Genomic DNA, 22,366 nt, shown 5'->3' with positions numbered 1-22,366 from the left:
TCAGGCGGCTGTCGCCCATTTGTGAAGTTAGGTTTTGCCTACTTCTCAGTTGGTTTATTTCCCACCCATGGACTGCTTTGGAACGTCCCATGGTTTGGGTCTCCCATAAGGAACGATAAAGAAAAAGAGAATTTTGTTTACTTACCGTAAATTCTTTTTCTTATAGTTCCGACATGGGAGACCCAGCACCCTCCCTGTTGCCTGTTGGCAGTTTTTTGTTCCGTGTGTTTCACCGGCTGTTGTTAGTAGACAGAGTTCCGGCTATTCCGAGTTTTACTCTATCTCTACTTTTGGGTGGATGTCCTCCTTCAGCTTTTGCACTGAACTGGTTAGATTGTCATCCAGGGGGTGTATATAGCCCGGAGGGAGGAGCTACACGTTTGAGTGTAGTACTTTGTGTGTCCTCCGGAGGCAGAAGCTATACACCCATGGTTTGGGTCTCCCATGTCGGAACTATAAGAAAAAGAATTTACGGTAAGTAAACAAAATTCTCTTTTTTTATTTTTTTTTTTAATTTTTAAAACTTTTTTTTATTTTTCTAGTACTCCTAAAGGACTGTAACGATCAGCTGTCTGATCGCTCTTCCATTTCTCCAGATCACAGCTACACAGCTGAGATCTGCAGAAAAGCAGCTCTCCTATTACAAACGGCAGTCTACCGGGTGTAAGAGGAAGGGACTCATGATAGCTACAGGAGTCATTACATGACCCTGTGCTACCATGACAACCATCGGATCCACGTGATCACAGCACGTGACTTCTGATAGAGTCGCGTAAGTGATTTCTTACTGCGGCCCGCTATTACACCTTGCTGTGACATTTTCACAGTGCGCTGTAAGGGGTTAACGGGCACGAGTGGAGAGCGAATCCACTCTTGCTTGATAGTTGCACGTCAGCTGTTCAATCAGCTGACATGTGCAGCAATCGCTGCCGGCTGCAGCAGGGAGGCATTAACCTGACACAATCCATGACGTACCTAGTATGTCACATGTTGTGAAGAGGTTAAGGGGAACCTCACAGGTAATGCATGCTGCTGGTAATCATGAGCAACATGTACCAGACAACGGGGTCAGCCAGATAAAATATACACTTAAAAGCCACCAAGGACTATGCGTCTTATATGACTAGTCCAAGGGGCTGGTACCCAGTGATTTTTCTCCACCCTGTTCCTTTTGACTGACAGGTCTTTCCCTATACACACTTTTCGAACAATACCTGTTGCTAAAGGGGAACGAGGTGTGAAGTAGTTGGGCACCGGCCTCTTGAACTAGTCACCTGAGACGCACTTTCCCCAGGGACTTTTAGGCTATGTGCCCACGGGACAACGTACCCGTGGACTTTGCTGCAGGTATTTCCACAGGTTTCACGCAGCTGCTACCCGGAATCCGCAGCTATCCATTGCTGCGGGATTCGAGCAAAATAGTTGCGGTAAACCTGCGGGACAAGTGCGTAAATACCTGCGGAGGTCCCTGTATCTCCATAGTAGAAGGGCTGATCATGCGCAGATATTTCCGTATGAATAATTGACATGCAGTTACATGCGGCTGCGGGAAATCCGCAGCATATTCCGCAGCCACACATACTGCAGCATTGATACAGCACTCCCCAAATCCCATAGGATAACATGGGGAATGTCTGTACTTGCGTAAACCTACGGATTTATCTGGAAAATCCGCGGATACATTGTCCCATGGGCACATAGCCTTAGGCTATATGCGCATGCTGCATTTTTAGGTGCAGTTTTGTTGTCAGAAATTTCTCACTATTAACTTCCCAGCAAAGTCTATGAGAAGTCTGATTTGCTGTGCGCACGTTGCAGTTTTTTTAATCAGCGTTTTTCTTTGGCGCTCCATTGGGAGACCCAGACAATTGGGTGTATAGCTATGCCTCCGGAGGCCACACAAAGTATTACACTAAAAGTGTAAAGCCCCTCCCCTTCAGCCTATACACCCCCGTGCTGCCACGGGCTCCTCAGTTTTTATGCTTTGTGCGCATGAGACCGTGCTCCATCCACAGCTCCTGAGGACTCTGCTGGATAGGAGCCGAGTATCGTTCGCTTTGTGCGAAGGAGGCAGACATCCACGCATAGCTCCACAGCTTAGTCAGCAGCAGCTGCTGACTATGTCGGATGGAAGAAAAGAGGGCCCATAACAGGGCCCCCAGCATGCTCCCTTCTCACCCCACTCTTGTCGGCGGTGTTGTTAAGGTTGAGGTACCCATTGCGGGTACGGAGGCTGGAGCCCACATGCTGTTTTCCTTCCCCATCCCCCTTAGGGCTCTGGGTGAAGTGGGATCCTATCGGTCTCCAGGCACATGAGACCGTGCTCCATCCACAGCTCCTGAGGACTCTGCTGGATAGGAGCCGAGTATCGTTCAGGGACATGGCCCTGCTACTTTGAGGTACTCTGTGTCCCCGTGGGGACCGCGCACAGCAACACTCCAGCATTGCTGGGTGTGCTAGTGCACCGGGGACCGCGGCGCTGACTGCGTTTGTGCCTTTACACATTGCAGCGTCGCTGAGTGTGTTAGTGTATGGGGACTGCCGCGCTGACCGCCGCTGCCATTGTTATCACTGCGGCGCGGCTGGGACTGTTAGTGCGCCGGGGACTTCCGCGCCGACCGCGCTTATACGGCGGCCGCGCTTATAACTTTAGTCCCCGGCTTTTGCGGCCTAGTCTCATTCTTTTCCCGCCCCCAGGCCTGCCAGTCAGGGGAAGGGCGGGACGCTGTAAAGGACGTCAGCAACTGAGGCTGGAGCATGCTTTGCATACTCCACCCCCCTCACTGTGCACAGTGGGGCACCAGATTCCCGCACTTTCTAGGGCACGCCCACGGCCCCCTCCTCTCCTCAGGACGCCGGCAGCCATTCCTGTCAGCTCTGCTAACGCTGGAGAAGGGAGACAAGCTCAGGGAGATCCAGGCAGGAATTCTGGTGACCACACAACCGCATTGCGCGGGCGGTAAGCAGCACCTAGGTGCTGGCCCCACTGGTGCAGAAGTGTACTTATAGATTATATGATTATAGGCTATACTTTACACTGTATGGTGCACGGTTGTTTTTGGCTATATAGCCTCCTGTATTGCTCAGAGGAGACAACAGCATGTCGTCCACAAATAGCAAGGGTGCCAAAGCACAGACTTACTATGCTGCCTGTGCAGCATGTACGGCTATACTGCCGGCAGGTTCCACTGACCCTCATTGTGTGCAATGCTCGGCCCCTGTGGCACTTACTCAGCCGGAGCCTCTGCTAAGGGTGGCCCAGGGAGAACCTCCTGTTAACACTGTCCAGGTGACAGGGACGGAGTTTGCAGTTTTTACTGAAAGACTTTCTGAGACTATGGCTAAGATATTAGAAGCCTTGCAGTCCAGGCCGGCATCTCAAGACATGGGCACTGTGGAATCATTGCCCCCTGGTTCCCCTCAGTTGGAACAACAATGTTCTCCCGGGGTGTCTCATAGATCCCAGGGTGAGGTCTCTGACATGGAACGCAGTCCCAGACCGACTAAGCGAGCTCGCTATGAAATCCCCTCGACATCATCACATTGTTCAGGGTCTCAGCGAGAGGACTCTCTGTATGATGAAGCGGAGCTAGCTGATCAGGATTCTGATCCTGAAGCCGCTCTCAACCTTGATACTCCTGATGGGGACGCCATAGTGAATGATCTTATTGCGTCCATCAATCAAATGTTGGATATTTCTCCCTCAGCTCCTCCAGTGGAGGAGTCAGCTTCTCAGCAGGAGAAATTCCGTTTCAGGTTTCCCAAGCGTACAAAGAGTATGTTTCTGGACCACTCTGACTTCAGAGACGCAGTCCAGAAACACCGAGCTTGTCCAGATAAGCGTTTTTCCAAGCGCCTTAAGGATACACGTTACCCCTTCCCCCCTGACGTGGTCAAGGGCTGGACTCAGTGTCCCAAGGTGGATCCTCCAATCTCCAGACTGGCGGCTAGATCCATAGTTGCAGTGGAAGATGGAGCTTCACTCAAGGATGCCACTGACAGACAGATGGAGCGCTGGTTGAAATCCATCTATGAAGCTATCGGCGCGTCTTTTGCTCCAGCATTCGCAGCCGTATGGGCACTCCAAGCTATCTCAGCTGGTCAGGCGCAAATTGACGCACTCACACGTACGTCTGCGCCGCAGGTGGCGTCCATAACCTCTCAAACGTCGGCATTTGCGTCCTACGCTATTAATGCTGTCCTGGACTCTGCGAGCCGTACGGCGGTTGCAGCCGACAATTCGGTGGCAATACGCAGGGCCTTGTGGCTACGGGAATGGAAGGCAGATTCGGCTTCCAAAAAGTGCTTAACTGGTTTGCCATTTTCTGGCGACCGCTTGTTTGGTGAGAGATTGGATGAAATCATCAAACAATCCAAGGGAAAGGAAACATCCTTACCCCAGGCCAAACCAAAAACACCCCAACAGAGGAGGGGACAGTCGAGGTTTCGGTCCTTTCGGGGGGCGGGCAGGTCCCAATTCTCCTCGTCCAAAAGGCCTCAGAAGGATCAGAGGAACTCCGACGCATGGCGGTCCAAATCACGCCCTAAAAAGACCGCCGGAGGTGCCGCTACCAAGGCGGCTTCCTCATGACTTACGGCCTCCTCACACCGCATCCTCGGTCGGTGGCAGGCTCTCCCGCTTTTGCGACACCTGGCTGCCACAAGTAAAAGACCGTTGGGTGAGAGACATTTTGTCTCACGGTTACAGGATAGAGTTCAGCTCTCGTCCTCCGACTCGATTCTTCAGAACATCTCCGCCTCCCGAGCGAGCCGAGGCTCTTCTGCAGGCGGTGGGCATTCTGAAGGCAGAAGGAGTGGTGGTCCCGGTTCCTCTTCAGCAACAGGGTCACGGTTTCTACTCCAACCTGTTTGTGGTTCCAAAGAAGGACGGGTCTTTCCGTCCTGTTTTGGATCTAAAACTGCTCAACAAACACGTAATGACCAGGCGGTTCCGGATGGAATCCCTCCGCTCCGTCATCGCCTCAATGTCCCAAGGAGATTTCCTAGCATCGATCGATATCAAAGATGCTTATCTCCACGTACCGATTGCTCCAGAGCATCAGCGCTTCCTGCGCTTCGCCATAGGAGACGAACACCTTCAGTTCGCGGCACTGCCGTTCGGCCTGGCGACAGCCCCAAGGGTTTTCACCAAGGTCATGGCTACAGTAGTTGCGGTCCTCCACTCTCAGGGTCACTCGGTGATACCTTACTTAGACGATCTGCTGGTCAAGGCACCCTCTCAAGAGGCATGCCAACACAGCCTCAACGTTACTCTGGAGACTCTCCAGAGTTTCGGGTGGATCATCAATTTTCCAAAGTCAAATCTGACACCGGTCCAATCGCTGACATATCTTGGCATGGAGTTTCATACTCTTCCAGCGATAGTGAAGCTTCCGCTGGACAAACAGCGTTCACTACAGACAGGGGTGCAATCTCTCCTTCAAGGTCGGTCACACCCCTTGAGGCGCCTCATGCACTTCCTGGGGAAGATGGTGGCAGCAATGGAGGCAGTTCCTTTCGCGCAGTTTCACCTGCGTCCTCTTCAATGGAACATCCTACGCAAATGGGACAGGATGCCGACGTCCCTAGACAGGAACGTCTCCCTCTCTCAGGCAACCAAAGCTTCCCTTCGGTGGTGGCTTCTTCCCACCTCATTATCGAAGGGGAAATCCTTCCTACCCCCATCCTGGGCGGTGGTCACGACGGACGCGAGTCTGTCAGGGTGGGGAGCAGTTTCTCTCCACCACAGGGCTCAGGGTACGTGGACTCAGCAAGAGTCCTCACTTCAGATCAATGTTCTGGAGATCAGGGCAGTGTATCTTGCCCTAAAAGCGTTCCAGCAGTGGCTGGAAGGCAAGCAGATCCGAATTCAGTCGGACAACTCCACAGCGGTGGCTTACATCAACCACCAAGGTGGAACACGCAGTCGGCAAGCCTTCCAAGAAGTCCGGCGGATTTTGATGTGGGTGGAAGCCACGGCCTCCACCATCTCCGCAGTTCACATCCCGGGCGTAGAAAACTGGGAAGCAGACTTTCTCAGTCGCCAGGGCATGGACGCAGGGGAATGGTCCCTTCACCCGGACGTGTTTCAGGAGATCTGTTGCCGCTGGGGGATGCCGGACGTCGACCTAATGGCGTCACGGCACAACAACAAGGTCCCAACATTCATGGCTCGATCTCAAGATCACAGAGCTCTGGCGGCAGACGCCTTAGTTCAGGATTGGTCGCAGTTTCAGCTTCCTTATGTGTTTCCCCCTCTGGCACTGTTGACCAGAGTGTTACGCAAGATCAGGGCCGACTGCCGCCGCGCCATCCTCGTCGCTCCAGACTGGCCGAGGAGGTTGTGGTACCCGGATCTGTGGCATCTCACGGTCGGCCAACCGTGGGCACTGCCAGACCGACCAGACTTGCTGTCTCAAGGGCCGTTTTTCCATCTGAATTCTGCGGCCCTCAACCTGACTGTGTGGCCATTGAGTCCTGGATCTTAGCGTCTTCAGGATTATCTCAAGAGGTCATTGCCACCATGAGACAGGCTAGGAAACCAACGTCCGCCAAGATCTACCACAGGACGTGGAAAATATTCCTGTCGTGGTGCTCTGCTCAGGGTTTCTCTCCCTGGCCATTTGCCTTGCCCACTTTTCTGTCCTTTCTTCAATCCGGATTGGAAAAGGGTTTGTCGCTAGGCTCCCTTAAGGGACAAGTCTCTGCGCTCTCTGTGTTTTTTCAGAAGCGCCTGGCCAGACTCCCACAGGTACGCACGTTCCTGCAAGGGGTTTGTCACATCGTCCCTCCTTACAAGCGTCCGTTAGAACCCTGGGATCTGAACAGGGTGCTGATGGTTCTTCAGAAACCACCGTTCGAGCCAATGAGGGATATTTCGCTCGCACGCCTTTCGCAGAAAGTGGTTTTTCTAGTAGCAGTCACTTCACTTCGGAGAGTGTCTGAGCTAGCAGCGCTGTCATGCAAAGCCCCTTTCCGGGTGTTTCACCAGGACAAGGTGGTTCTGCGTCCGGTTCCGGAATTCCTCCCTAAGGTGGTATCCCCCTTTCATCTCAATCAGGATATCTCCTTACCTTCTTTTTGCCCTCATCCAGTTCACCAGTGTGAAAAGGATTTGCACTTGTTAGATCTGGTGAGAGCACTCAGATTCTACATTTCTCGTACGGCGCCCCTGCGCCGCTCGGATGCACTCTTTGTCCTTGTCGCTGGCCAGCGTAAAGGGACACAAGCTTCCAAATCAACCCTGGCTCGGTGGATCAAGGAACCAATTCTCGAAGCTTATCGTTCCTCGGGGCTTCCGGTTCCCTCAGGGCTGAAGGCCCATTCTACCAGGGCCGTGGGAGCGTCCTGGGCCTTGCGACACCAGGCTACGGCTCAGCAGGTGTGTCAGGCAGCTACCTGGTCGAGCCTGCACACTTTCACGAAACACTATCAGGTGCATACCTATGCTTCGGCAGATGCCAGCCTAGGTAGGCAAGTCCTTCAGGCGGCGGTTGCCCACCTGTAGGACGGAGCCGTTACGGCTCTATTATGAGGTATTATTTACCCACCCAGGGACTGCTTTTGGACGTCCCAATTGTCTGGGTCTCCCAATGGAGCGCCAAAGAAGGGAATTTTGTTTACTTACCGTAAATTCCTTTTCTTCTAGCTCCAATTGGGAGACCCAGCACCCGCCCCTGTTTTTGTGTACACATGTTGTTCACGTTGAATGGTTTCAGTTCTCCGATATTCCTTCGGATTGAATTTACTTTAAACCAGTTTATAATTTTTTCCTCCTTCTTGCTTTTGCACCAAAACTGAGGAGCCCGTGGCAGCACGGGGGGTGTATAGGCTGAAGGGGAGGGGCTTTACACTTTTAGTGTAATACTTTGTGTGGCCTCCGGAGGCATAGCTATACACCCAATTGTCTGGGTCTCCCAATTGGAGCTAGAAGAAAAGGAATTTACGGTAAGTAAACAAAATTCCCTTCTTTTGACAATTTTTTGACAAAAAAGAAGCAGCATGTTTATTCTTCTTGTGTTTTTGTCAACTTTGGTCACCCATTGAAATCAATGAGGGAATGAAAAATGCCTGGGAAAACACATGGTTACAAATTGTTTACGTTTTGCATACGTTTTACCCGCAGTCAACAAAAATGCAACTCGGGAACTTGGTTCCAGAATGACAAAATCAATGCTGGAGTGATTTTGGGGTGTCTATCTCTCTGAGTGTTTCATACTCACCGATTACCACCACAGCTGTCACACTGCTCCCAAGGCCTCTCATTCTTTTTCTCTATTTGCTCATTAGGCTCATACATATTCACTGCACCCGCTCATTAGACTCATACATATTCACTGCTTCCCACATCTGTGATTGGTTGCAGTCAGACGTGCCCCCACGCTGAGTGACAGCTGTCTGTCTGCAACCAATCACAGCCACCGGTGGGCAGGTCTATATCGTACAGTTCAATAAATAAAAATAAAAAAATGGTGTTCGGTCCGTCCCCCCAAATTTAAAACTTAGCCAAGATAAAGCCCCACAGCTGGGGACTGGTATACTCAGGCTAAGGAGACCCATGTTATTGGGAGCCCCCCAGCCTAAAAATATCAGCCAGCAGCCACCCAGAATTGCCGCATCCATTAGATGTGACAGTCCCAGGACTTTACCCGGCTCTTTCTGATTACCCTGGTGCAGTGGAAATCAGGGTAATAAGGAGTTAATGGCAGTCCATAGCTGCCACTAAGTCCTAGCTTAGTGATGGCAGGCATCTGAGACACCCCCCTTTTACTAATCTGTAAGTGAAAGTAAATAAACACAATCACCCAAAAAATCCTTTATTTAAGATAAAAGAGAAAAAAGCACCGTCTTTCACCACTATATTAACCCCCAAACACACAGCACCGGCGTAATCCACATGAGGTCCCAAGATGCTTTCAACACTGCTACATCTGACGCTAACAGCGAGCGCCATAGAACAAGACTGCCCGGTGTGAGCTCCACACAGCAACTGAAGTGAGTTGCGCTATCAGCGGTGACGTCACTCAGGTTAGCCACAGCTGGATTCCTCCACCTGTGACAGCAAATCACCCGAGTAACTGAACTGAGAGATCAGCGGTGCCATGACTCAGGTGATTTCAGGTCACAGCTGGAGTCCTCCACCTGTGCCTGCAAATCAGGCTGCAACTGAAGTGAGCCGCAGTTGGAGGACTCACCTGAGTGACGTCACCGCTGATTACACGACTCACTTCAGTCACGGCCTGAACCTCACAGCGATGAACCCGTGACATCACTGCCGCAACACACACCATACTGCAGGGCCCACAGCTGTGACCTCAGGGATTCACTCTAGTTAATTCTCATTGCGCAGCTCTGTCTACACTCACAGCTGGTAGTTAAGTTCTGTGATGCTCGCTGTGACAGGGCAGGGATGTAGCAGAGCTGAACCGCCGTGGAACCTCGTGTAGATTACATCGGACCTGCAGAGGTGTTTGAGGGTTAATAAAGTGGTAAAAGATGGTGATTTTTTTGTATTTTATTCCAAATAAAGGATTTTTAGGGTGTTTGTGTTTATTACTTTCACTTACAGATTAGTGATGGGGTCTCATAGACGCCTGCCATCACTAATCTAGGACTTATTGGCAGCTATGGGCTGCTATTAACTCCTTATTACCATTGCCACCGCACCAGGGCAGTCAGGAAGAGTTGGGTCCAGCACCAGAATTGGCGCATCTTATGGATGCGTCACTTCTGGGGCAGCTGTGGGCTACTATTGTTAGGCTGGAAAGGACCAAATAACAATCTCCCTTCCCAGCCTAATAATATCAGCCCACAGTTATCTGCTGTACCTTGGCTGGTTTTAGAAAAATGGGGGGACCCCACGTGATTTAAAAAAAAAAAAAAAAAAAAAACAGCAGCTGCTGCTGTTCCTGTGCTGGATATGAAAAATGGGGGGAACCCCACATCATTTTTTACCCCAAAAAATTAAAAATAAAAAAAAAACAGCTGGCCAAGCTAGCTATTCCTCTATTGATCTATTCTGTTACTTCTATCTATTCTATTTTTTATATCTATCCATCTATTTTAGCTATCTCAAATTTCCTCTCCTATCAAATTTTGTTTCTCCTTTAAAAAAGGCGCATTAACAAAAACGTATATACATTACAAGTGCTTTTATTTTTTTGTTTTTATTTTTTTACATGTCCAGGCTCTCTGTGACAAGGTGCAGTTTTGGTTGCAGTTTGTGTGCAGAAAAAACAGCGTATATGGCCTTAAATGTATACTTTCTCTGAAATGTTGCAGTGGCTCATATTGATTCACTGAAACAAGGGTAAAAATATATAAGAACCACAACACAAAAAAGGCAGCCAAACGCACGATAGGGCACACCAGGCACCCATGATGATATAAGTGGGGGCAGAGTGGGTGCCAAACACTCTGTACAATAGCCTATTACCTACTCCCCCACCCTATCAGGCCGCCTCCTGGTACCATGTGTACACCCACAGGACAGGCACCCCACATTTATGCACCCTGCATAAAAAACCTGCAAAAATGATTTAATGATGCATGAGATATTGGTCTATATTGTGGACAAAACACACAAGCTAGGCTTTTATACGGACAGAGGTGCATCTCTCGTAATGGTGTGCATGTGGCATAATAGGCAGCCCCCGCCCATGGATGTTTGGTGGCTTAGTAAGTGGTTATTTCATTAGTATTTGGCACCATTGCTGCCCCCACCTTATATCATGGGGTTTCTGCTGCGCCCTATTGTGCATTTGTGTCTGGGACATAGTATTGGTAAGTTTGGTTGCCTTTTCTGTCTGTGATGGTTTTAGTGGTTCATAGTGAACCATTCCTGGCTGAAATGATGGGGCCAGCGTCTGATACACACTGCCAGTGCCATTCTTGCCTGTTCCATTTTTTTTTTTTTTAGTCCTTTCTCTTCCCACTCTTGGGGACTGCTTTGGAACATCCCTTGAATTCCTGCCAACCCCCCCCCCTCCCCCTACTTAAGTATTTCTGTTGGGCCAGTCTATATTCTTTTTCGGTTGCTTCTCTTAGGCCACTTTCACACTCCGTTCCTCTCCCCTTTCAGTGGTCCCATCGAGGCTTCCGTCCAAACCCCCCGCAAAACAGGTTTTGGACGCATACGCCGACGGGGCCATTGACTATAATGGTGCAAACAGAGTCACTATGTGCTCTGTAGAGCACCATTTTTGGGGGTATACACTTACTGGAGGTGGACACCCAGAAGCAGGCTACTACATCTGGGTGTCCGCCTGCACCAGAAAGTGTATACAGTGGAACCTCTGTTTACGAGTAACTTGGTGTGCGAGTATTTCGCTATACGAGCAAACCCTGCTGTAAATTTGTAACTCAATTTACGAGCAAGCTTTGCTGTACGAGCAAATACTCACCGCACACACTTCCGGGTCCGTACTTTCACTGCGCTCTGATCCGCTCTTGCAGTTCGCACAAACACATATTATGCTCACCTTACCTTTCGATCCATGGCCGTCCTCATGGTTATTGTAGTTCGCCGGTACAGGATGTGTATCAGGTAACCATCGCGACAATGGAGGAACTTTTCCTGTCAGCCGCTACTAAAAGGCAGCGCACTGGCCAATCAGAGGCAAGTGGCTCCTGCCTTGACGTCAGCGCTCTGGCAGCGGAAGCGCCGGCATTGGTCGCGAAGGTTACCAGATACACATCCTGTACCGGCGAACTGCAAGAACGAGGAGGCCGGCGATGGAACAGAAGGTAAGGTGAGCATAATATGTGTGTGTGTTTGTGCGTGTGTGGAATGGCACAATAGGGGACCAGGATGGGACATTGCACAAGTTGTGGAACGAATTGTCTGAGCTTGCATTATTTCCTATGGGAAATCTTGCTTTGCTAGACGAGTAACTTGGTTAACAAGCACACTCCCAGAACGGATTGTTCTCATTAACCAAGGTTCCACTGAATATAACTGAGAAGTGGACACATTACATTTCTAATAAGTTAACAACTGTGTTTTTACAAGGATTGAAAAGAAGCGGGCCATCCTGCCTGGTCTTACCCGAGCCCTGAAGGATCGTAAAGGGAGACAAATCAACTGGGAATATTTCTTTGATCTCCTGTTTACTACTGAAAACTTGAAACTGGTTCATATCTCCTGCCATAAGAAAACGGCTCACAAATTGGAATGTAACGAGAAGAAGATCTACCATTAAGGGTCAAGAACTAAGGAATCCTCAAGACAAGCTTTGTCCCTTTCTGTTCCCCCCCCCTCCTCACCCTGCAATTGTTTTGGGGTGCTGAGGTTTTATATTATATCATTTTAACTTTTGAGTGGCAGCTATCTACTAACAGTCCCATGTATTAAAGGGAATGTCGAAGATTCAGATTTCGGCCAACAGTAGTAAATGTGATAGGCCGGTGCACTTTGAACCAAATTCTAACAATGCTTTTTACTTATTTATATACTTTTTATTTAGCTGAAGAATAGAGGACGTTTATAAAACAACCATGAACTATAATGTGAATTTTTTTATTTTTTTTTTATTCGAGTGCCTTTTGGAAAAACTTCCCGGTGCTCTTAGACCCTCATGTACAGCTCTTTCCATGCCACAGATCAGTCAGCATCTCTACAAACTTGATCAGATGACAACTCCCGACGCCATCCGCATCCCGATACTTCACTCCTATACAGCATTTGAATCAGTGCCAAGGCTGCTGTAATCACAGGACATCAGTAACGTCGTACAACCGTAATTTACAGCTATTTTTGCTATCTGTATGCTGGTGCAGACGACATCAGCAGGGAGGAAGAACCGGGCTGCGGTAGATTAAGTCTTTTTTGCTCCTTATTGTAATGAATTAAGGTAAAGCACAGAGCTATTAGGATTTTATTTTAAAGTAGAATCATGAATGGACGCACTCAGGTTGATTATTTTAAGATATTTTGGTTTTTTCCTTAAGTGAATTGCTGGAGACCTACTTTATACACATATACCTCATGTTATAGTCAGTGTAGGCAGAATAATGGGGCACGAGCTGATTTTTTTTTGTCTCAAATTACTGTCAGATTAAACCTTTTCTCTAATCTGGTGGTGGTCTTTTCTTACAAATACTAAAGAATGTTTAATGTCATATAAGGGGTATTTAACCAATGATATCTCGGAAACCCTGTGGTCTTATGTTTCTCTATTTACAGCCTCTTTCACACATCATTGAAAAACCCATGTTTTTCACTGATGTGTTGAAGGTACGTATGGCCCATCAGTGTGCCGTGATTTTGCAGGAACTTTATACTCACCTATACCCAGCGGTGCTGCTTCCGGGTCTGCAGTGCAGTGAATATTCATGAGCATAATGAGCGGGCCTGGAAACAAGCGAAAGCAGCGCCGAAGACAGTATCGCTGGAGAGTATAGAAAAGCATTTTATTTCACAGACACGCATTTTCTCTGGTACGTGTCACACGGATCACAGCACTGTGTGACATCAGTTGTGTCAGAGGAAAAACAGACCTATCTCCATGTGGAACACAAGGTACGTGAGAAATCACTGATGTGAGCGCAGAGCCAATTATTTTAATGGGTCTGCGTTTGTCAGTGATTCCAGTACGCATAAAATTTGCAACATATGTACCGGAATTACTGACGTGTGAAGGGGGCATAAAACCACTCACTACGCATCAGAGTGTAACTAGTGCTGGAAGTCGGGAGGGTCTGTACAGTGTTTTCCGAAAATTGCAGCAAAACAAAAAAAAAACAAAAACAACACATGAACATGGCCTAAAAGGAATAAATAAATGGGTTTGGAGCCAGCGACTGTATAATACAGCCAGGATATAACTTGTGCGCCATAAGCATTCACCACGTATTAGTATACAGTGTGTCCACCGCCATTAACTTGAGAATGGTGGCAGCTATAGGCATAGAAGTGGTGTCTAGGTATAGTAAAGTAGCCATGCGCTACGCAATGAAACCACCTATAGCGCCACCTGGTGGAAAACAACGGAGTTGTCATTTTTATCTCGAAAACGGAACGAGAGAGAAAAAAACGGATTTTTGTGTACTCACCGTAAAATCGTTTTCTCTTAGACATCATTAGGGTACACAGGACCATGGGTGTTATGCTGCCTATCCATAGGAGGACACTAAGTAGATTCAAAAGCATAGCTCCTCCTCTGCAGTATACACCCCCTGGCCGGGCCAGGCAACCTCAGTTTTAGTACACAAGTAGTAGGAGAAAAAAAACAGTAAAAACTTCTCAACAGAGGAACATGAGAAAAGAAGAGTCATAACCAAATAAGGTACTGAGAGAACCAAGGCCCAACAGGGTGGGTGCTGTGTCCGAAAATGATGGCTAAGAGAAAAAACGATTTTACAGTGAGCACACAAAAATCCGTTTTTCTCTGACGCTTCATTGGGGGACACAGGACCATGGGACGTCCTAAAGCAGTCCATGGGTGGGAAACATAAAAGAAGACAACACAACCCAAGGACTAGGAACCAGTCCTAGACAGCCTGGAGCGCCTACTGAGAGAGGTGCTCTACTGCCGTTTGCAGAATTTTCCTACCCAGATTTGCCTCAGTTGAAACCTGGGTATGGACTCTGTAATGCTTTGAAAACGTATGTAGGCTAGACCAGGTCGCAGCCTTACACACCTGTTTCACTGAAGCCTGATGCCGAATGGCCCACGAAGCGCCAACTGCTCGCGTGGAATGAGCCCGCAGCCCACTAGGAATGGGCTTGAGTTGCAAGCGGTAGACTTCCTGGATCGCAGAGCGAATCCAGCGAGCCAGAGTCGCCTTTGAAGCTGCCTGTCCCTTCTTAGGCCCCTCAGGAATGACGAACAAAGAGTCCGTTTTCCTAAAGGGGGTTGTCCTGGATATGTAATATCTGAGAGCTATGACGAGGTCTAACGAATGCAGAGACCTTTCCACCCTATGAACCGGGTGTGGACAAAAGGAAGACAGGACAATGTCCTCGTTCAAATGAAACGGGGTAAGAACCTTTGGAAGGAAGTCCGGAAGGGGGCGCAGAACCACCTTGTCCTGGTGAAAGATCAGAAAAGGCTCGTGGCAAGAGAGTGCTGCCAGCTCCGAAACCTGTCTGATGGAAGTAATTGCCACCAGGAATGTTACCTTCCAGGACAGAAGAGCAAGGGAGGATTCCTTGAGGGGTTCAAAGGGAGACCTCTAGAGACCGTCCAGAACGAAGTTGAGGTCCCATGGTTCCAGCGGCCGTTTGTACGGGGGAACTAGATGGGAAACGCCCTGGAGGAAGGTCTTGACTTGCGGTTTTTGAGCCAGGCGGCATTGGTAGAAGATTGAGAGCGCTGAGACCTGCCCTTTAAGGGAACTGAGAGCCAACCCCGCTTGCAAGCCAGACTGTAGAAAGTCGAGATTTCTGGGGATGGCCAGAGGCATAGGCTGGACGTTAGTTTCCTTGCACCATGAAAGGAAGATTTTTCACGTACGGTGGTAAATGCGGGATGAAGCAGGCTTTCGGGCGCTGATCATGGTGGAAATAACCGCGTGGGAGAATCCCGCTCTTGTTAATACCCAGGTCTCAATGGCCATGCCGTCAGCTTCAGGGCTCTGGAGTTCTGATGGGAAATGGGCCCTTGGGTCAGCAAGTCTGGGATGTCTGCAAGGCGCCACGGTGCGTCTGTGAGCATTTGTACTAATTCGGCGTACAAGGCGCGCCTGAGCCAGTCCGATGCTATCAGTATCACTGGGACTCCCTCTGCCTTGATCTTCCCGAGTACCCGCGGCAGCAGGGGTAGAGGTGGAAATATGTAAGGCAGGCGGAAGTGGTGCCAGGAGCAGACTAGAGCATCCGCGCCGATGGACTGCGGGTCGCGTGACCTGGCTATGAACGCGGGTACCTTTGCATTCAACCTTGAGGCCATTAGGTCCACGTCTGGTGTGCCCCAGCGAGTGCAGATGTGTAGAAACACATCTGGGTGGAGAGACCATTCTCCGGCGGCCAGGCCTTGGCGACTTAGAAAGTCTGCTGCCCAGTTCTCTACCCTCGGTATGTGTACCGCTGATATCACTGATCCCGACGATTCGGCTCAGCTGAGGATCTTGTGGGCCTCGAGATAAGCCGCTTTGCTGCGGGTGCTCCCCTGCCGATTGATATAGGCTACAGCTGTCGCATTGTCCGATTGGACTCGAATCTGACGACCCGCTAGCAGAAGGCAGACCGCTCTGAGCGCGAGGAAGATCGCACGGAGTTCCAGAATGTTTATGGGTAGGAAAGACTCCTGGGGCGTCCAACGTCCTTGAGCAGTGTGGTGCCGGTACACTGCTCCCCAGCCTAGGAGGCTGGCGTCCGTGGTCAGGACCAGCCAGTTCACTGGGAGAAAAGATCTCCCCTTCGATAGGGATGAGGACCGAAGCCACCAGCGGAGTGCGTACCTGACTGAAGGAGTCAGGTGAAGATGTCTGTCCAGGGAGAAGGGGCTCTTGTCCCAGGCCGCTAGAACGGCTAGCTGCAGTGGGCGGAGGTGCAGTTGAGCAAAGGGTACTGCTTCCATAGCTGCCACCATCCTGCCGAGCACTTTCATGCTGAATCGAATGGAGCGAGACGGAGGACGTAGAAGGCAGCGTACCGCTCGTTGAAGAGTGATTGCCTTGTCCTGAGGGAGAAGGATCAAGCCCCGACAGGTGTCCAGAGACATGCCCAGGAAGGTGATGGATCGTGATGGGATCGTGGATGATTTGTCCAGATTCACTAGCCACCCTAAGCGGGATAGGGTGTCCACAGTGATCTGTACGCTGGTTGAGCAGTCGCGGAAGGAGGGGGCCTTGATGAGGAGGTCGTCCAAGTAAGGGAGAACGACTACTCCCCTGGCGTGAAGGACGCTCATGGCGGCCGCCATGACTTTGGTGAAGACCCTTGGTGCGGTGGCAAGGCCGAAGGGTAGAGCTACGAATTGAAAGTGGGAGTCCTGAATTGCGAAGCGGAGGAACTTTTGGTCTTCTGGGGAGATGGATATGTGCAGGTACGCGTCCTTGATGTCTATGGAGGCGAGGAATTCCCCTTCAACCATGGATGCAATAATGGACCTTAGGGACTCCATTCTGAATCTCCGTACGTGCACATGTTTGTTTAGGTGATTGAGGTCCAGGATGGGTCGAACTGACCCATCCTTTTTGGGGACCACAAAGAGGTTGGAATAAAACCCCCCGAACTTCTCGTCGTCTGGGACAGGTATTATCACTCCTGCTGTTTGGAGCGAGTGGATTGCTGAGAAAAAAGCTTTGCGTCGTTTTCGAGTCTTTGGGGGGTTTGAGAGAAAGAACCGACTCGGGGGTCGGGTCCAAAATTGTATGTGGTAACCGGAAGACACAAGGTCTCGCACCCATTTGTCGTCTGAGGCGGCAGCCCAGATGTGATGAAAGAGCCGCAGTCAACCTCCTACAATGAGTGTGTCTTCCGGGGCGCCGAAGGAGTCATGAGGGGGGAAAACGTCGTGGCCGAGTCTCCCTAGTCCTGGACTGTTTCGGTCTAGGCTGCCATGACGAAGTGGGTTTCGGGGAGACCTGAGAATGTCAGTCCCTGCGTAGTCTGCGGCTGGTGGCGGGGACAGCACAGGATGTCGACCAACCAAATGAGTTCCGAAAGGAGCGGAACGAGGACTGTGGACGTCTGGTGAAGGACGTCCTGGACTTCAGCTGGGGGAGGTACTCTTTCCTCCCGTGGCATCAGAAATGAGCTTGTCCAGACGTTCGCCAAACAATCGGTCTGGAAAAAAGGGAAGGCCCGAGAGAGACTTCTTGGAGGCAGAGTCCGCTCGCCATTGTCGGAGCCAGAGAGCTCTACGGATGGCTATGGTATTTGAGGCGGCAAACGCTGCGCAGGTAGCAGCGTCCATGGAGGCCTGCATGAGGTACTCCGCCGCAGCAGCAATTTGAGCTGTTACCTCTGTGAAGGTATGAGTGAACTGGGATTCCTCAAGCGAAGTGTTAAGGGATTCTGCCCAGACAGAGATCACCTTTGCGACCCACACAGCGGCAAAAGAGGACGACAGGGAGGAACCCGCAGCCTCAAAAGCAGAGCGGGTGAGGTGCTCCACCTGTCTGTCTGTTGGGTCCTTGATGGAGGAACCATCGGGTAAAGACAGGAGCGTCTTTGTGGTAAGGCGGGGGGTCGACCGAGGGCATATCGGCCCAGCCCTTAGGGGCAGGTGAGGCAAAAGTGTACCGGGACTCCATGAGTTTTCAGTTACCGAAGCGCCTGTCAGGCTTCTCCCTTTGCTTTGTGAGGATATCCTGAAACTCTGGGTGATCAGCGAAAACCTTTTGGGGTTTCCTTGCCCTCTTAAAGGAGACCGCATGGGCAGTGGTAGTGGATGGGGGATCCTCCACATGCAGAGTTTGGTTGATTGCTGCTATAAGGGAGTCTATTGCAGTTTGTTCATCTGGGGAGGCTGAAACTAAGGAATCCTCTTGGTATAAAACAGCATTCTCCCTCCTCCAGCTCTTCAGAAGCCGTGGAGCGTGTGGGAGAGCCTGCCCTGTGTGCTCCCGAGGGAGAGCCCGCTGGTGACACCCAGCCGTGTGCTCTTTTCCTGATCCCTGCAACCGGTGAAGCATGTGCACGGATTACCTCAGAAGGATCCTCCATAGGGGTATCCTCAGGCTGCGTTCCGTCCAGGGACCCAGAAGGGTGTGGAGGACGACATTGCATATCAAGCACCAGGTTCTGTGAGAGTTTTTCCATGGATTGGGACAAAAACTGTGCCCATTCCGGTGGGCTGGGAGCCCTAGGCGTTGGGCTGACGGTTGCGGCGGTGGTGGCAGGGGGGTCTTGGAGGGCTATTGGGGCACAGGACTCACAGAGAGAAGAGGTGTGTTTACGTGGTAGCTCAGCGTGGCAGGCAGTGCAGGCTGAATAGTAGACTATGTGGGCCTTAGCACTCCTAGTGCCCTTAGAATTCTGTATGTTCCTAATAGGAGTATGCCAGGAGGGGGAGCAATGCTCAGCAGAGCTACAAGTGAAGCAAGCACCTCACCAGAATCAGCTGATCTGATGGCCCTGTCCTCAGGAAGGATTAAGCTCTATGGAGATCTTCGCACGCTTTCCTGGGGGGGGGGGGCTTGGCGCTAAAAGAGCGCGAAGATGAAGTCAGTGTGCCCCCCTGTTGTGGGTAGTAAAAAACGGCAGGAAGGGAGCTTCTGATAGTTTTCCTCCCTCTCCCTCCAGTCAGCACACAGCTTGTCACTGGTGGTTATCAGCCGGCTTTTCTGCTAGAGCAAATAAACAGGGCAAATAAACAGCGTGAGTCCCTGCGCCCTGGGCCCTCCCCCTGCCACCGGAAATTATCTGCAGGACTTTCTGCAAACAGGAGTGACTTCCCCCCTCCTCCAGCCAGCAAGCTAGAGAAAAGTTAACACTGTGTGTGCAGGATCCTTGGGGCTCTCCTCCTTGCACTCAGCAAGGGACTTTCTCATAATAAATACTGTAAATGTCCTGGGAGCCTTCCCTGCAGCGTCTTTTCTCCCTTTGTCTGGGAAACCAGTCAGGGGGGATCTCACCTTAGCTTGCTGTGTCCGGTCACACCGGTGCCATATTCAACTCAGAGCCTGCAAAGAGGGGCTGAGGAATTGGTGCCATATTCAACTCAGAGCCTGCAAAGAGGGGCTGAGGAATTGGGCTATAGGGGCACAGGCCTCTACCCTGGGCTTTGGAAAATTGGTGTCCTGTGGAACCCGTCGTCCAGCCCAGGATCCAGCGTTGCAGGAGGGGGTACGTGGAGGCGACACTCCGCGTTCCCGCTCGTTGATGGTAGTGGGAGATAGGTCCCAAAAGGAAACCGTCGCCCTCAAAAAATAACAAACCTTGAAAGGAAGTGCCTCCTACAGACACTAGGCTAAAACTGAGGTTGCCTGGCCCGGCCAGGGGGTGTATACTGCAGAGGAGGAGCTATGCTTTTGCATCTACTTAGTGTCCTCCTATGGATAGGCAGCATAACACCTATGGTCCTGTGTCCCCCAATGAGGCGTCAGAGAAAAGTGAATTACAAAGTTGCAGGGCATCATCAATTCAATACGAATCGACACCTTGCATACAGAAATGCTATGATTAGAACGTGTAACACTCACAAGGCTGCGGACGTGAAGCGATACCTCATGGAGACCTTCCTACAAGTCATTGGGTATGGTGGCTGTGTGGAGTGGCCTCCACGCTCACCTGACCTGACCCCATTGGACTTCTTTCTGTGAGGTCACATTAAACAGCAGGTGTATGCGACCCCTCCACCAACATTGCAGGACCTACGACGACGTATCACAGATGCTTGTGCAAACGTGTCACCTACCATATTGCACAATGTGCAGCAAGATACAGTATGCTGTCCAGAGTCCAGATGTGCATTGCAGCTGCCGGCGGCCACTTTGAGTATCAAAGTTAAATTAGTGCCATATGTGTGGCCAGCATTCAATGTTTGGGGGGGGGGGGGGTCATGGGGTCCATATCATAGCATTTCTGTATGAAAGGTGTCGATTCATATTGAATTGATGATGCCCTAAAAATTTTTAATTCACTTTTTTCTCTCTCGTTCAGTTTGAGATAAAAATACTAACTCCGTTGTTTTCCACCAGGTGGTGCTATAGGTGGTTTCATTTCGTAGCACATGGTTACTTTACTATACCTAGACACCACTTCTATGACTATAGTCTCAAGTTAATGGCAGTGGACTGGATATGGGTGGATACACTGCATATCAATATTGGATGTTGGGAAGGGGGGGGGTTAAAAGAATACGGCAGAGCTGCCAATGTCAAGAGTGGCACAGTTTACGGGAAGAAACAGGCCCTTTTTCACTAATGATGAGCGAGTTTCGAAATACTCGGATTCGCGATACTCATAGCAAGTACTGTCTAATACTCTCGCCTATATTCTGAATAGCGTGTGCAATGCAAGTCAATGGGAAAAACTTGCAAAGTAACGAGTAAACCGAATGCAACACTACTCATGAAAGTAGCGAATAGTGCGGCATTCGGATTACTAGTTACATTACGAGTATTCCACATTGACTTGCATTGCACACGCTCTTCGGAATGAATACGCGAGTATTAGACAATACTCGTTACGAATATCGTGAATCCGAGTATTTTGAAACTCGCTCATCATTAGTTCTCACCCATGATTCTGGTTTTCTATCCAACTGAAGCTTTTGGCTTTTAAGAGCAAGGAACACAATCAAAAAGAACAAGAGCCGTTTTGCTTAATATTTTTTAATGCTGTTAAAAATTTAACACAAATATATATATATTGTACATTATAGAATAGTATGGACGGCTGAGATTTCCATCAATAGGAATCAAAATGTAAAAAGTATAAAAACTAAAAAGGTGTTTGTGTGAACAGACAAACAAAACATCAGGCTTTTAAGCGGAAACCTCTTGGAGATGCTTTTTTTTTTTTGTATAAGGGAGTTTTGGTTTTCTTGAAGGTTTTTTTTGCAGCCTTTTGACTGGACCGTATTTTGGTTGGAGCAGATTCATTTAGGATCCGCTTTATAGTAGTAACATGCACGCCCAACCCACTACAGATGTTTTTCAAAAAATTCCAGGAAAAAAATAAAACACATGAACAGCAAAGAAACGCTTTCCAAGTACTTTAAAGGGAACCGGTCACCACTTTTTTGGCCTATAAGCTGCAGCCACCACCACTAGGCTCTTATATACAGCATTCTAACATGCCGTATATAAGAGCCCAGGCCGCTGTGTAGAACATAAAAAAACACTTTATAATACTCACTTAGAAGGTGACTCCGGAGCACAACAGTCGGATGGACGTTTTTTCTCCGGGAATCGGCGCCTCCCCTTTTGGTCCCATCTTGGTCTTCCTTATTCTGAAGCCGCAGTACATGATGCGTCCTACGTCATACACACTCGCAGGTCCCGCGCAAGACGCACTAAAATACTTTTATCTGTCCTCAAAGTGCGCCTTCGCAGGACCTCAATGCCAGCGAGTGTGTATGACGAAGACGTGTCATGCACCCAGGCTTCAGAATAAGGAAGACCAAGATGGCCAAAAGGGGAGGCGCCGGTCCCGGAGAATGGCACCACCCATCCGACTGTTGTCCAACCTTCTAGGTGAGTATTATAAAGTGTTTTTTATGTTATACACAGCGGCCTGGGCTCTTATATACAGTATGTTAGAATGCTGTATATAAGAGCTCACTGGTGGTGGCCGCAGCTTATAGGGCAAAAAACTGGTGACAGGTTCCCTTTAAAGCATTTTAAGGGTATGCGCACATGACAGCTTTTTCAGATGTATTCGGCATGACAAAGTGCAACAAAAAAAAAAAATGGACATGACACGCAGCAATGCAAAAAAATGACACTTTAACCGTTTCGATTTTGGAGACTG

The 22,366-nt window shown here is 49.7% G+C and overlaps 1 protein-coding gene across 1 annotated transcript in view; it reads left to right on the top strand.

Moving 5' to 3' along the window:
- DFFB (DNA fragmentation factor subunit beta) overlaps positions 1 to 13,055 on the top strand; it is a 63,074-nt gene extending 50,019 nt beyond the window's left edge. Inside the window, exon 7 of the mRNA XM_075329294.1 lies at positions 12,011 to 13,055. Within this exon, the coding sequence (XP_075185409.1) occupies positions 12,011 to 12,200 (190 nt within the window). The 3' untranslated portion in view covers positions 12,201 to 13,055. The remainder of the gene's footprint in view (positions 1 to 12,010) is intronic.
- Positions 13,056 to 22,366: the final 9,311 nt, after the last annotated feature.

The sequence above is a fragment of the Anomaloglossus baeobatrachus genome, chromosome 11, assembly GCF_048569485.1.
Source record: "Anomaloglossus baeobatrachus isolate aAnoBae1 chromosome 11, aAnoBae1.hap1, whole genome shotgun sequence".
Classification (NCBI taxonomy): domain Eukaryota; kingdom Metazoa; phylum Chordata; class Amphibia; order Anura; family Aromobatidae; genus Anomaloglossus; species Anomaloglossus baeobatrachus.
The sequence above is the reverse complement of the archived record's forward strand: the minus strand, read 5'-3'. Positions and strand labels throughout refer to the sequence as shown.